At 46.1% G+C, this 15,355-nt stretch overlaps 1 protein-coding gene across 1 annotated transcript in view; it reads left to right on the top strand.

Moving 5' to 3' along the window:
* Mcm2 (DNA replication licensing factor Mcm2) overlaps positions 1-15,058 on the top strand; it is a 52,600-nt gene extending 37,542 nt beyond the window's left edge. The window contains exons 11-15 of the mRNA XM_068349968.1: positions 665-826; positions 10,592-10,763; positions 12,675-12,850; positions 14,033-14,188; positions 14,622-15,058. Coding sequence (XP_068206069.1) covers positions 665-826; positions 10,592-10,763; positions 12,675-12,850; positions 14,033-14,188; positions 14,622-14,732 — 777 coding nt within the window. The 3' untranslated portion in view covers positions 14,733-15,058. The remainder of the gene's footprint in view (positions 1-664; positions 827-10,591; positions 10,764-12,674; positions 12,851-14,032; positions 14,189-14,621) is intronic.
* Positions 15,059-15,355: the final 297 nt, after the last annotated feature.

Genomic DNA, 15,355 nt, shown 5'->3' with positions numbered 1-15,355 from the left:
TCAGGGCATCTCCAGTTATTTTTCCTCCAAGACCTTTCCTCTCCCCGCTCCCCCCCCCCCCAGTCTGACGAGGAATTCAGCCGATTTTGGCTAGTACTGCTAGGGTGCCACAGATTACAGTTCTGAGCTTATAATTTATAACTTTTTATGTATAAAATTCTTTTCAATGGTTTTTAAATCAAAAACATCTGTTGAGAAAAAAAAGTTTGAATCTGTTGTAAATTAATTAATGCAGTAGCAATGACTACCGTTAGAGTGTTATGGGGTCTTTTGACTGGTCAGACAGTACTGCATTGGATCCTTCTCTCTGGTTACGGTTTATATATAGGAGATATTTACAGTATTTTAATGTTGTTACTCTCTAAGATATTTTATTTATCCTTGTTTCCTTTTCTCACTGGGCTATTTTCCCTGTTACTCTTTAAGATATTTTATTTATCCTTGTTTCCTTTTCTCACTGGGCTATTTTCCCTGTTGGAGCCCCTGGGCTTATAGCATTTTGCTATTCCAACTAGTGTTGTAGCTTAGCAATTAATAATAATAATAATGGGTAAAAAGTAAATTGGACGTTGCTGTCGCGATTGGCGTAAGGAGGTCTTCGTGAGTATGAGGAAACTTAGGTCAAGAAATAAGTTGTTACAATGAACGATCTTACTTTCCACAGGTCGACTTGTCGGAGCCTATCTTATCTCGTTTTGACGTCTTGTGCGTCGTTAGAGACACGGTTGATCCCGTACAGGATGAACAACTGGCAAGGTTTGTTGTCGGGTCTCACATTCGTCATCACCCGGGAGCTACTGCCGCTGATGCCGCTGCCTATTCGCAGGTGATTACATTTGATTTATTATTATTCTTCAAGTTTAGTGTGCTCCAAGCTATAAACTGCAAATAATGACATTATTTTAAGCTTCTTAATTAGTTATAAATATGATTGAGGCTGTGTTTCTTTTGTTTAAATTTGTAAATAGTCTATACATATTTATTTTTAGTTTCTTGAATTAGTTATAAGTATGATTAAGTCTGTGTATTGTTTGTCTATGTAGGCAAATAGTCTATACATATTTATTTTAAGCTTCTTAAATTAGTATAAGCATAATTTAGTCAGTGAATAATTTGTCTAAATAGGCAAACAAATACATACATATACCAAGGCACTTCCCCCAATTTTGGGTGGTAGCTGACATCAACAAATGAAACAAAAACAAAAAAGGGGACCTCTACTCTCTACGTTCCTCCCAGCCTGACGAGGAACTCAACCGAGTTCAGCTGGTACTGCTAGGGTGCCACAGCCCACCCTCCCCCGTTATCCACCACAGATGAAGCTTCGTAACGCTGAATCCCCTACTGCTGCTACCAGTAGAGGATTCAGCGTTATGAAGCTTCATCTGTGGCGGATAACAGGGGAGGGTGGGCTGTGGCTGTGTCGTATTTTATGTTAATGTAAGCTTGGTAATCACTTCAAGCAATGATTCATATGGGTATATGCATTATCACTCTTTGTGTGATTGCATCTTTTACCTAAGATCCTTGAAATTGATGTGTGTAGGGACATTGCCAGTGTCATGTGTTTTTAACCCTTTTACCCCCAAAGGACGTACTGGTACGTTTCACAAAACTCATCCCTTTACCCCCATGGACGTACCGGTACGTCCTCGCAAAAAACTGCTATTTAAATTTTTTTTTCATATTTTTTATAATATTTTGAGAAACTTCAGGCATTTTCCAAGAGAATGAGACCAACCTGACCTCTCTCTGACCAAAATTAAGGCTGTTAGAGCAATTTAAAAAATAAAATATACTGCAAAATGTGCTTGGAAAAAAAATAACCCTTGGGGGTTAAGGGTTGGAAATTTCCAAATAGCCTGGGGATAAAAGGGTTGATAATGGAGAAGTTTATTAGAATTAATAAGTTTTGTCCTAAAATTAATTTGTTCCGTAACCGAAATACAAACCACGCTATTTACAAAGGGTTTACTTTTAGCGCAGCTGAAATGACGAGCCAATAGTTTTTAACGAGGGTTAATTACCCCCGCGCTAGTTAGCGGGGGGTGGGGAAGGGTAGCTTGCTACCCCTCCCCCCTCCACACACCGGTGACTTCCCTCACTTCACTTTTGGCTCGGCGGTGATCAGACGTGTCTGTTCATCGCCTTCGTGACAGCCTTTAATTTTCTTCTTTTTCTTTACAGCTTGTGTGATTGGTTGGAAGTTGACCTTCAGTTATTTTCTTTATTTAATATGCGGACATGCCCTGGAGTTGCCGGCCGTCCTTGTGGGACTTTCATGTCGGACGTGATTACGGATCCTCACACCCTCTGCCCTCAATGTCGGGGCCGACGGTGCGACCAGGATAACATGTGCCGTGAGTGCAGGGAGTGGTCTGCCTCCCAGTGGGAGAGGTTTGGCCGTCGGCGTAAGAAGAAGTCCAAGAGAGACCGTTCTCCTCCGGGGTTAGCCTTGAAGGAGGAAGGTTCTCGGGACTCTTCTTCCGCCGCCCAAACCTCCTCCGAAGCTCCCCCTCGTCCGCCTCCTAAGGAGAGTCGTCCGAGTGGGAGCGCAGGCCCTTGTTCTGTTTCCCTACCTTCGGTGGGGGGAGAGGGCGTCGCCTCCCATAGCGAGGCGGTTCCCCCCTCCTCCTCCGGGGGAGGTTATTGATAATAATACTTTATCCAGTGATGATCTGTTGCAGATTTGGTCGTCCCTGGGGCTTAAGGGCTTGCCCTCCAGGGTCGCTCTTATTGACCTTGTCTCGTTGGGGGCCGCTGTTAAACAGTCGCCGGTGGTAGCGGAGGTAGACCCTCTGTCTATTGTCGACGTCGTGGTGACAGAGGCCTCCGACGTGGCTGGGCCTTCCGACGCAGGTGCTGTTGCTGGTGATGGTGCTCTAGGCTCTCCTCCTCCTTCCGTGCATCCTTCGAAGGGGGAAGTGAGTCCTTCGGTCTCGACTGCTGCCCAGCTTCCTTCTGAGGGAAGTGTTTTGAAGGAGACTCCCCTTCGGAGGACCGATGGTCCCGACGATCTCCCCCGCGGCCGCCTCCGCCGTAAGGCTCACCGCCCTCTACGCCACAAGGGCCTCCCTTCCCCTTACAGGGGGACTAAGAGGCGCCTTTTTGGGTCTTCCTCCTCCGGGGGGGACTCTCCTCGTCAGCCTCAACCGACTACTCCGCCCTCCTTGAACCTCTCTGCGGACCGCTCTCCATCTCCTGCCGGATCTTCGCCTTCTGGAGAACTCGTCACCCAACGGGCAACGGTCCCTTCGGGGCTAAGGGATTCTTCCCTTACGCGAGCAGGGCCAGCGCACAAGCGATCTCCTGCTCGCCAAGACTCTCCTGCTCGTCGGCTCTCTCCTGAGGTTCGCCCCCCTCGCCAGCGCTCTCCTGCTCGTCAGCTCTCTTCCGAGCGTCAGCGCTCATTTGAGGACCATCGCCCTGCGGTCTCTGACCACCCTTTAGTTCCTGCTGAACTCCCTGCTCACCATCCACCTGGTCCTGTGGCTACGCAACATCGTGCTGCGCGTGTGTCAGAAACACATGTTCGCCAACGCGCCAGCGATCTTCCCGTTCCTGCTCGTGAACCTATCCTCTCACAGGACACGCGTCGACCTTCTGCTCGCCAGCGATCACCAGCTCGCCAGCGATCACCTTCACATGCTGCCCGCCATCGCACGAACCTGCATGATCGCCCGCTTACGCATGCTGCTCCTCATCGCAATACCCTGAACGATCGCCCTCCTGCGGATGCTGATCACCATCGCACAACCCTGCACGATCGCCCGCTTACGCATGCTGCTCGCCATCGCACAACCCTGCACGATCGCCCGCTTTCGCATGCTGCTCCTCATCGCAATACCCTGAACGATCGCCCTCCTGCGGATGCTGATCACCATCGCACCCTTTCACGCGATCATTCACCTGCGCATGCTGCTCGCCATCGCACAACCCTGCACGATCGCCCGCTTACGCATGCTGCTCCTCATCGCACAACCCTGAACGATCGCCTTCCTGCGGATGCTGATCACCATCGCACCCTTTCACGCGATCATTCACCTGCGCATGCTGCTCGCCATCGCACAACCCTGAACGATCGCCCGCTTACGCATGCTGCTCCTCATCGCGCAACCCTGAACGACCGCCCTCTTGCGCGCAATCATTCACCTTCACATGCTGCTCGCCATCGCTTACCATCACGTGATCATTATCGCCAGCGATCTTCTTCACCTACGCGGCAGCACGATCCCTCGCCGTCGCGCCATCGCTTGCGTTCGTCGCCTCGGACACGTGTTCATTTACCTGCCCACCCTCACGCCCACTCGCCTGCGCGCCCGCGTGATCGCTCGCCTGCGCGCCCGCGCGATCGCTCGCCTGCGCGCCCGCGCGACCGCTCGCCTGCGCGCCCCGCGCGACCGCTCGCCTGTGCGCCCGCGCGATCACCCGCGCAACCATTCGCCTTTGCGCGACCGTTCACCCTCGCGCGACCATAGTTCGCGGCGAATTCCACAGCCGGTGGTAGCAGCAGGGACACGTGCTCCTAGACGGCACTCGGGATCACCTCCATCCAAGCACAGGTTGGTATTGCAGGACGAGGACAGGTCATTACAGCATTCTTCCCCACCTTCTTTTCAGGCAGGTACCGTCGTGTCCACTCCAAAGGATCGCCCGATCCCTTTCACCTTAGCGAGGATTTCGGACTCTGTGTCCTTTGAGCAGCAGACTTGGTTTGGTCCGCTGGCACGGGCGTTAGTGAGGGTTATGAAACCAGCACTCGCCGGCCAGGGTAACAAACCAGCGGCTGTCTCTCCTACGCTGAAGAGAAAGAGAGGAGTGGACTTCGTGGTGACTTCCCCCAGGGCGAAGTTGGTTCCCAAGAGGTCGGTCTCGAGGGTCCCCTCTCCTGCACGAGTACTCTCTCCTTCTCCCGTGGACGAGGCCTTTCCGTCCTCAGGTGAGTCCAGTGGACCGGTAGTCTTCCCCCCGGCACCAGGGGGGGAGACTTCGCTTCAGGCAGGAGAATTGTCTCGTGAGGAAGGGGCCCCTCGAACCTCGTTGTTGGGATCCTGTATCCCTCCTAGGAGGGAGCCCAAGGATTCCAAGACCATCCCTAAATCCTCTGCAAGGATTCGACAGGAACCCATGACTACCCAGGGGAATGTCCACGTATCACCCCAGGAAGAGATTCCTGGGGCAGGAGACTTAGCTGCCAGCCCGCAGGGAGGAGAACAGCAAGAGTCCGAACATGCCTTCTGGCAGGTCCTAAGCCTGATAAGGCAACTTAACAGTCTTACGGATCCAGTCATCCCCCCCCCGTGAAGGCAAAGACACAATTCTGGATGAAGTGTTCGACGTTCGGAAGGCCCCTAAGACCAGTGCAGCTCTGCCCTGGTCTCGGGGGCTGAAGAGTGCCAGAGCTAGGGCCAATGCTCAGCTCGCACTTCTTGCCTCCTCCAGTCGTTCCACTGCCGGGAACAAACTCATCCCTCCTCCTCACCTTCAGCAGAGGAGGTATTTCGAGATCCTGGGTGAGCACAACCTCGCTCTTCCGCTCCATCACTCTGTGGAGGAGCTGGCGAAGGGAGTTCCCTTGGAGAAACTCTCTGCCCGGCAGGTGTCGTTCTCGGCGGCAGAGATCCTTAACCACGAGAAGGTCGCTAAGTGTGCCATGCAGGCCACTTCGTGGCTGGACTTCTGGTTAGGATCTCTGGGCATCCTATTGCGATCTGAGGACTTGTCCAAGGAGACCAATAGGAAGGCCCTAGAGACCTTCTTGCTCTCGGGCACCCGCTCCATCGAGTTCTTGGCGCACCAGGTTACCACCCTGTGGGCCAACTCGGTGTTGAAGCGTCGCGATGCTGTGTCCGAGAGATTCCATCCGAAGGTCCCCGCCGTAGATGTGTGTAGGCTCCGACATGCCTCCCTCCTGGGGGAGAGCCTGTTTGAGCCTCAAGACTTGGAGCGAACAGCTGAGAGGTGGAGGAAATCCAGCACGGACTCCCTCCTCCACAGGGCCCTTACAACTCGGCCCTATAAGCCTCCAGCCCCGCCACAACAGCAGCAACAGCCTCGTAAGGCTCCAAAACAGGCACCGGCAGCTAAGAAAGTGGTGTCTAAGCCCCAGCCCTTTCCAGCCAAGGTCAAGAGGGGTGGTAAGTCCTCCAGGGGAGGCAAGACTTCTAGGGGTGGCGGCCGCGGCCGCAAGCCCTAGGGGTGGCAGTCCCCCTGCGTGTCCACCTGTGGGGGGATGCCTTCAGCGTTGCGTCCGCAGGTGGCAACATCTCGGGGCCGATGCTTGGACGATCTCGGTGATCGGCCAAAGTTATCGCGTCCCGTTCACGTCATCTCAACCTCCCCTGACAGCGAATCCAGTGTCGTTGAGCTCCTATGCCATGGGATCGGCAAAGGGGCTGGCCCTTCAGGCCGAAGTCAAGACCATGTTCGAGAAGGGTGCTCTCCAGGAGGTCGTGGACGGCTCTCCAGGCTTCTTCAGTCGACTCTTTCTTGTAAAGAAGGCTACTGGAGACTGGAGACCCGTCATCGATCTCTCGGCTCTGAACAGGTTTGTCAAACAAACACGGTTCAGCATGGAGACAGCAGACACAGTCAGACTTGCGGTGAGACCACAAGACTTCATGTGTACACTGGATCTAAAGGATGCGTACTTCCAGATCCCAATCCATCCGTCTTCCAGGAAGTACCTGAGATTCTGCCTAGACAACAAGATCTACCAGTTCAAGGTGCTGTGTTTCGGTCTCTCCACAGCTCCTCAGGTGTTCACCAGAGTGTTCACCCTGATTTCGACTTGGGCGCACAGGAACGGCATTCGTCTCCTTCGTTACCTAGACGATTGGCTGATCCTAGCAGACTCGGAGTCGACCCTTCTTCGACACCGAGACAGGCTTCTAGATCTTTGCCAGGATCTGGGGATCGTGGTAAACCTCGAGAAGTCCTCTCTGCAGCCGTCCCAGCGACTGGTTTATCTAGGCATGCTAATAGACACCAATCTCCACAAAGCCTTTCCATCAGACGACCGGATAGCAAGGCTGAGGAGGGTGGCGGAACCTTTCCTCAGGCGAAAAGAACTCCCCGCCCAATCGTGGTTGCGTCTCTTGGGCCACCTATCCTCCCTGGCCCGTCTGGTTCCAAACAGCCGCCTCAGGATGAGATCCCTTCAATGGCGGCTCAAGTCCCGGTGGAATCAAGGATCCGATTCCCCGGACACTCTGATCCCAATGGGGTCTCTGGAACAGACGGACTTGCGGTGGTGGCTGGCCGACGAGAACCTGCGAAAGGGAGTGAGTCTTCTCGTCCTTCCCCCGGAATTGACTCTGTTTTCGGACGCGTCAAAAGAAGGGTGGGGGGCGCACGTTCTGAACCAGAGGGCCTCAGGCCTTTGGTCAGAATCAGAAAAGTGCCTACACATCAACCTGCTAGAATTGAAGGCCGTCTTTCTGGCCCTTCAACAGTTCCAACGGTTCCTGGCGGGTCACTCCGTGGTGGTGATGAGCGACAACACCACGGTAGTGGCTTATATCAACAAGCAGGGAGGCACTTTTTCGCAACAGCTATCCCATCTTGCAGTAGAGACTCTGAGGTGGACCGAAACCCACTCGATAACACTATCAGCTCGCTTCATTCCTGGCAAGAGGAATGTGCTCGCCGACAGTCTGAGCAGGGCTTCGCAGATAGTGAGTACCGAGTGGTCTTTGGATCCTCAGATAGCCAACAAAGTCCTGACTTTGTGGGGTTCCCCGACGGTGGACTTGTTCGCGACAGCCTTGAACTTCAAGCTGCCCCTGTACTGCTCACCAGTCCCGGACCCCAAGGCACTCTGGCAAGATGCTTTCCAGCAACGGTGGGACAACATCGACGTGTACGCCTTCCCACCATTCTGTCTGATGAGAAGGGTGCTCAACAGGACCAGACTATCGGTCAACTGTTCCATGACTCTAGTAGCTCCGCTATGGCATCACGCGGAATGGTTTCCGGACCTTCTGCAACTCCTGACGGAACTCCCAAGGGAGCTTCCTCCACGACACGAGCTTCTCAGACAACCCCACTCCGGTGTCCCTCACAGGGCCGTAGCCTCGCTTCGGCTTCACGCCTGGAGACTATCCAGCGTCTCCTCGCGGAGAGAGGCTTTTCGCAACAGGTTGCGGAGAGAATGTCTCGGCACCTGCGAAGGTCCTCTGAGGGAGTCTACCAAGCGAAGTGGAGAGTCTTTTGTGGTTGGTGTCGTGGAAGGGGTATCTCTCCACTCGATGCCACTATTCCAGCAATAGCGGACTTCCTTGTGTATCTGCGAGAAGAAATGCGCCTTTCTGTCTCGGCAGTGAAAGGCTATCGCTCAGCCTTAAGCTTGGCCTTCAGATTGAAGGGCGTGGATATTTCTTCATCGCTAGAACTCTCTTTACTCATACGTAGCTATGAGCTTACCTGCCCCCAGTCGGAAGTGAGACCCCCTCCTTGGAACGTGGTTCGAGTTCTCAGGTCTCTCAAGAGACCTCCCTTCGAGCCATTACGCCAGGCCTCCGATCGCCACCTGTCTTGGAAGACGGCTTTCCTACTCGCCTTGGCCTCGGCCAAGCGAGTTAGTGAACTTCATGGTCTCTCGTACGACATCGCCCATTCAAGGGGATGGGGGGAGGTAACGTTCAGGTTCGTCCCTGAGTTTGTGGCCAAGACTCAGAATCCTGGAGTGCCGGATCCTCGGTTCGACTCTTTCAGGATCGCGAGTCTCCGTTCTGTAACAAACGACCCAGACCAGCTGCTACTATGCCCAGTGAGGTGTCTGAGGTACTACTTGAAGAGAACGGCTGCAGTCCGTCCTCATGTGCGAGCTTTGTTTGTGAGCACAGGCAGGACAAAGAGGAGGGTCACAAGGAACACCATCTCTGCTTGGATTCGAAGGGTTATCCACCATGCCCTGAATCCTGACCCTCCTCCGTCACGTCGCCCTCGGGCCAACGATGTCAGGGGTATTGCTACATCCCTGGCCTTCAAGAGAAACTTCTCTGTGACGCAGGTACTTCAAGCGGGGGTCTGGAAGCGTCAAACGACCTTCACAGCCCACTACCTGCAAGACGTGACCCACAGGAGCCTCGATACGTTCTCTATCGGCCCTGTGGTGGCTGCACAACAGCTGGTCTAACCTCAGGCTCCTTTTTGGACAAGTAGCAGTAGGTTGAGGGCGTTGTTACCCGGTCTTAGTCTGTGTGAATGAAAGAGTATGTCTGACCCTTACTTCTTTCTTCATTCTCCCCTCTCTTGGGGAAGCAGCATCCTGGTCCTCGCATAGCTGACCTCGACCTCTGCAGGTAACCCATGCTTCTTTGTGCTCCTAGTATTAAGCTTAATACTGTTGCGTCTCCCATACCCTGACGAGGTGGTATGGGGAACGTCCTATCCTAGAATTCCTATCTGAAGGTCTCAAGGTCAACTTCATAGGACGAGTCACACTCTCCTCCTCACACTACTTATGTAGGCCACTCGTCCCTAGCGATGCTAGGAACCTGTGAGGTACAGGGGCTCCCTCTCTCTAGTGCTGCTCACTAAGGGATCGAGCCCCCGGGCAAGCCGAAGTCAGTAAGGCTGGGGACTTTCCACCCTTCCTAAGGGGTAAGTCACCCTTTGTAAATAGCGTGGTTTGTATTTCGGTTACGGAACAAATGACAAATTCGAAGATAATTTGTATTTTTCCTAACCATACAAACCTTAGCTATTTACACATATGTGCCCGCCATCCCTGACCCCCAAGTCAAGTCCTACCTCTAAGTGAAGTGAAGCAAGTCACCGGTGTGTGGAGGGGGGAGGGGTAGCAAGCTACCCTTCCCCACCCCCCGCTAACTAGCGCGGGGGTAATTAACCCTCGTTAAAAACTATTGGCTCGTCATTTCAGCTGCGCTAAAAGTAAACCCTTTGTAAATAGCTAAGGTTTGTATGGTTAGGAAAAATACAAATTATCTTCGAATTTGTCATGTGTCTAAGGACATTGCAAGTGTCATGCGTTTGTAATGGTTGAAAACTTATGAGGATTAATGCGTTTTGTCTTTAATCATCACCTAAGTTAACCAAAGTTCAGTACACGAGTCTCAGGGAGATTTATAAGAGAGGTCTTTATATAGGGTAAATCTTTGTTCCTTAAAAATGTGACTTTAGAGTCATCAGGAGATTCCTTTATCTAAAAATCTTGAAATGAATGTGTAGGGGCATTGTTAGTGTCATGTGTATTTAATACTGGATGTTTATAAGGATTAATAATAGTCTAATCATCACGTAAATTAACCAAAGTTCATTACATGAGGTTGAGGGAGATTTGTATAGGGTAAATCTTTATTCCTAAAGTGGGGCATGGGGGAAATGGTTCGACAAACATGTTTGGAGTGATGTTCGAACGTGTGAGTGGGTTTATTTGGTTGTCGAACATGTCCATATAACGGCTTAAAGTCTGTTCTCTCACTATCCACAAACCTTATGCGTTTGTGGCTGGCTCCACCTCTTCGAGCCATTTGACAACCAGGTTCGACGAACCGTTCCGCCGTGTAAACCCGGCTTAAGAAGTGACTTCTTAAGGTTTTTATTTGATGTATTTTTTTTCTTGCAGGATGGTTCCTCTGGTGCTTCAAACCTAGCAGGATTAGAAAAGCTCCCACAAGACTTATTGAAAAAGTATATCATTTATGGTAGAGAGAAAGTTCGTCCAAAGTTGCATCAGATGGACCAGGATAAAGTGGCAAAAATGTACTCTGAGTTGAGAAGAGAATCCATGGCTACAGGTATGTGATATTTGTTTATCAACTAATAAAACATGCCATATGACACTGTTGGCTCAATGGTATTATTATTATTATTATTATTATTATTATTATTATTATTATTATTATTATTATTATTAGTTGCTAAGCTACAACCCTAGTTGGAGAAACAGGATGCTGTAAGCCCAGGGGCTCCAACAGGGAAAAATAGCCCTGGAGAAAAGGAAATAAAGAAAAACTACAAGAAGTTGAAGAACAATAATAACATTAAAATGAATCTTTCATATATCAATTATAAAAACTTGAAAATAACAAGAGAGGTAGAAAGACGTAGTTTGTTACCCTCGGATTACCCTCATTATCTACAGTATAGATGCGTGTATTATTTCACTATTAATTTTCATGGTTTTATACTTTGTTGGTGGTATTGTAATGGTGTTACAGATTAACATGTAATAAAAGAGGGTAACTATATATCAATCAAGATTCAATTTGCAAAGAAGTAATTAGAAATTAAAGCAAATTTTCTAGTAGCTCAAGAGATGGATATTCCAAAAGTGAAATATGTAGTGGAATTTGCAAAATAATCCTATGCAGTTTGATTAGCAATTAGTAGGTAATTTGCACACCCCCAAATTAATGTGTTAAAGAATGGATATAACTACAGAAACTAATTTTAAACTCAATATACCTTCTAGCAAGTTGGATGTTAAACACCCAGTAACATTATTAGTTTTAACATCAAGAAATATTAGTAATAAGGATTGTTTGTTTTATCAATTTTTCATGCCTCAAGAAAATGTAGCCATTGTTAATTGTTATTATTATTAATTGCTAAGCTGCAACCCTAGTTAGAAAAGCAGAATGCTATAAATCAGGGGCTCCAATGGGGGAAATAGCCCAATGAGGAAGAGAAACAAGGGAAATGAAAATATTTTAAAAACTGTAACATTGTAATAGATATTCCATATATATATATATATATATATATATATATATATATATATATATATATATATATATATATACAGTGATACCTCTGGATACGAAAGTTTCTGCTTACGAAAAATTTAGGGTACGAAAAGCGATACGAAGATTTTTATGCCCCAGTATATGAAAAAAAATTTCAGGATACGAAAAGCTTACGAGATCCCAACTCGTCGCTGAGAGTAATTTTAAAAAGTTTCAACTTTTTTGTTAATTAACTGTACCTTTTTTTTTTTCAGGGTATCAACCCTTAATTTAGGTGTAAAGGTAACAATACACCTACACTGATCCAAATGCTTTACATACAGTACCGTAACTTTTATACAGTAGTAAAGAAAACGGACCGTTTTCTTAGGGCTTGGAGGGAATAACTAGGCTATAACTACATTATTGAATAATCTCATGGTGGTTTCTGGAATGGATTAGGCTGTTTTTAACGGTTGGGTTAATTATTGAATGATAGAAATGGCTGCATTGCATGTTTATTACTACAGGTTAGCGTGTTTATGAAAGAAAAGGTGTCTTTTCATAAGGCTTGGAACGGATTAGGCTATTTACGTGTAAAACGCGACTCAGGATACGAAAAAATCAGCATACGAAACCGTATCCTGAACGGATTACTTTCGTATGCGGAGGCATCACTATATATATATATATATATATATATATATATATATATATATATATATATATATATATATATATACATATATATATATATATATATATATATATATATATATATATATATATATATATATATATATATATATATATATATATATATATACATACATACATACATATATACACACACACCATAAAAACTACCAAAACAAGAGGAAGAGAAATATAGCATAGTGTGCCCAAGTGTATTATTCTGTAAACGAGAAATAGGGACCCGATCTCTTCAACTAATGTGTATTGTTTTTATCCTCCTCTCAGGAAGTATACCCATCACTGTTCGTCACATTGAAAGTATGATTCGGATGGCCGAAGCTCATGCCAGAATGCACCTCCGCGAGTACGTGCACGAGGATGATGTGAATATGGCCATCAGGGTAATGTTGGAATCCTTCATCGACACACAAAAGTTCTCTGTAATGAGAGCCATGAAGAAGGTACTTGTTCTCTCTCTTATACTTCAGTTATAGTTTGTCTTTTTCATGACTTAGTATTATATTAACCCTTTTACCCCCAAAGGACGTACTGGTACGTTCCACAAAACTCATCCCTTTACCCCCGTGGACGTACCGGTACGTCCTTGCAAAAAACTCCTGTTTATTTTTTTTATTTTTTTTTTTTTTTTTTTGAGAAACTTTAGGCATTTTCCAAGAGAATGAGACCAACTTGACCTCTCTATGACGAAAATTAAGGCTGTTAGAGCATTTTAGAAAAAATATACTGCAAAATGTCCTTGAAAAAAAATAGCCCCTGCGGGTTAAGGGTTGGAAAGTTCCAAATAGCCTGGGGGTAAAAGGGTTAAAACTTCTGGCATGGATAAGATGAAGGTCCTGCATTGGGGAAATTGATACATTTGTTCATTTTCTTTTACTTCAGTTATAGAGTTTGTAATTTTCATGACTTAGTCAAATTAAAACTTCAAAACTTACTGGTTTAGATAAAATGAAGGTATGGTATTTGGGAAATTAATATATTTGCTCACTTCAATTATAGTTATAGTTTGTATTTTTCGTGACTGATAGAATCAAATTAAAACTTATAGATAAGATAAATATACTGTATTCAACTGTATTCAGGAATTGAATACACTAGTTCACTTTTTAGTCTTCTATTATTTGCATCATTGTAGCCTTGCATTGTGGACTAGGAGTTCCACAACTGTTTGAATAATACGTTGATCTATCTGTCAAAATCATTGTATTAAAATTTGCAATAGTGACCAATGTTTCTGCTATTCACACACTAGTTGCGTAACATTGGGAAGTAAGGATCCCTCTAAACAAGATGGGGAATTCACCCTGATCACAAGCAAGTGAAAGGATTCTGTGCATGGTAATTGGTGGAGACTCATACGCAAAGAAATTGGTTTGAAAATTTAATGTAAGATGATAGGTAGTGAAAAGGAACATGTAAAGCTAGCAATTAACTGGCAGATAAAATGGAATATGTGTGTGATGCTCTTAATACTTAAGACTATACAACAGATCAAAGGAAAAGTATAGAAATCAGAAGACAAGAATGATTGAAGTGCTTAACTAGGTATAATTATAAATTATATATATATATATATATATATATATATATATATAAGATATTAACCCGCAAAATTTTGATTTCAGAACTTCGCTCGGTACTTGTCCTTTAAGCGTGACAACAACGAACTGCTGTTCTTCCTCTTGAGGCAGTTAGTACACGAACAAACCACTTACATGCGATCAAGATATGGGCCAGATCACGATGTCGTCCAAGTTTCAGAAAAGGATCTTTTAGATAGAGTGAGTCTTTATGTCTTGTTATTTTAGTTACATTCAAACTTTGGCATGCATTCACTTCTTGATGCCAAAATTGTTTGAGAGAATCTTATGAGTACTGTCGGATACCAATATTCAAATAGAGACTGTCTTATTTCTGGTTAATTTAGTAACATTTATGTTTTGGCATTCACTTGCTTATTGTGTGATGCAATATTTAAATAGAGTCTTTTTTCTTGTTAATTTAGTAACATTTATGTTTTGCCATTCACTTGCTTCTCGTGTAATGCAAAAATTTTGTGGGAGAATCGTACAAGTATTGTCACATAGCAGTATTTTCTAGCAGAAGGCCCAAGTGTGAAGTGTAGTAAATTAGTACAGTACTTACACTGTAGGCTTTGATTCCTGCATTGCAGTTTTCTACAAATAAGATTCAACTACGTACGTTCTATTTCAGGCACGACAGATCAACATCATGAACTTGCAGCCCTTCTTTGACAGCGAAATTTTCAGGGCCAACAACTTCACACATGATGGAAAGAGAAAGCTCATTGTCCAAGCTTTTTAATTCTTGGGTCACATCATATATCTATTTTTTTAGGTTTTTAGTGGCATGGGAACAAGTGCAAGATTTCCCAAATATTTTGCTCTGCTCTGAAATTTAAATGCAAAAAATTTGAATCTTGAGGTGATCTGAATGTGGGAGACTTCTAGTGCCTTGTTCCTTACAAAATAAAACATATAAGTTAACTGAATTTTTAGGGACTTACAAATGTATATATTTTTCAATGTTATAAATTTACTATTTTTTAGGAACATTTAAGAGTTGCTTTGAAGTTTATGCAAGCAGCCAGTGTTTAGGTTTATATAATGTATATTAAATGTTTTTATATATGTATTGTGTTCCATCCCTTGAAATATTTCTATGAACCTCCCTTGATGCTTATATTTGTTCTTCCCCAGAAGCTCGGTTTGTGGACGTTTACCACCAAGATGTATTAGAAATGTTCCCATTTTCTTTCCTTTCAAAGATACAGGCCCTGGTAAGGTAATGAAATAATGTAGCAGTTTAACGAAATTCAATTTTTCCGTTGCCGAGGTGAGATCATTATGTATTCCCCTTACAAATTGCGATAAGTGTTTATTACATTTTATGTCTGGTGTTGGATATGTTAGAATTCCTGCACAGAG

The sequence above is a fragment of the Palaemon carinicauda genome, chromosome 26 (assembly GCF_036898095.1).
Source record: "Palaemon carinicauda isolate YSFRI2023 chromosome 26, ASM3689809v2, whole genome shotgun sequence".
Taxonomy (NCBI): domain Eukaryota; kingdom Metazoa; phylum Arthropoda; class Malacostraca; order Decapoda; family Palaemonidae; genus Palaemon; species Palaemon carinicauda.
This window is presented reverse-complemented; position numbering and strand designations above follow the sequence as displayed.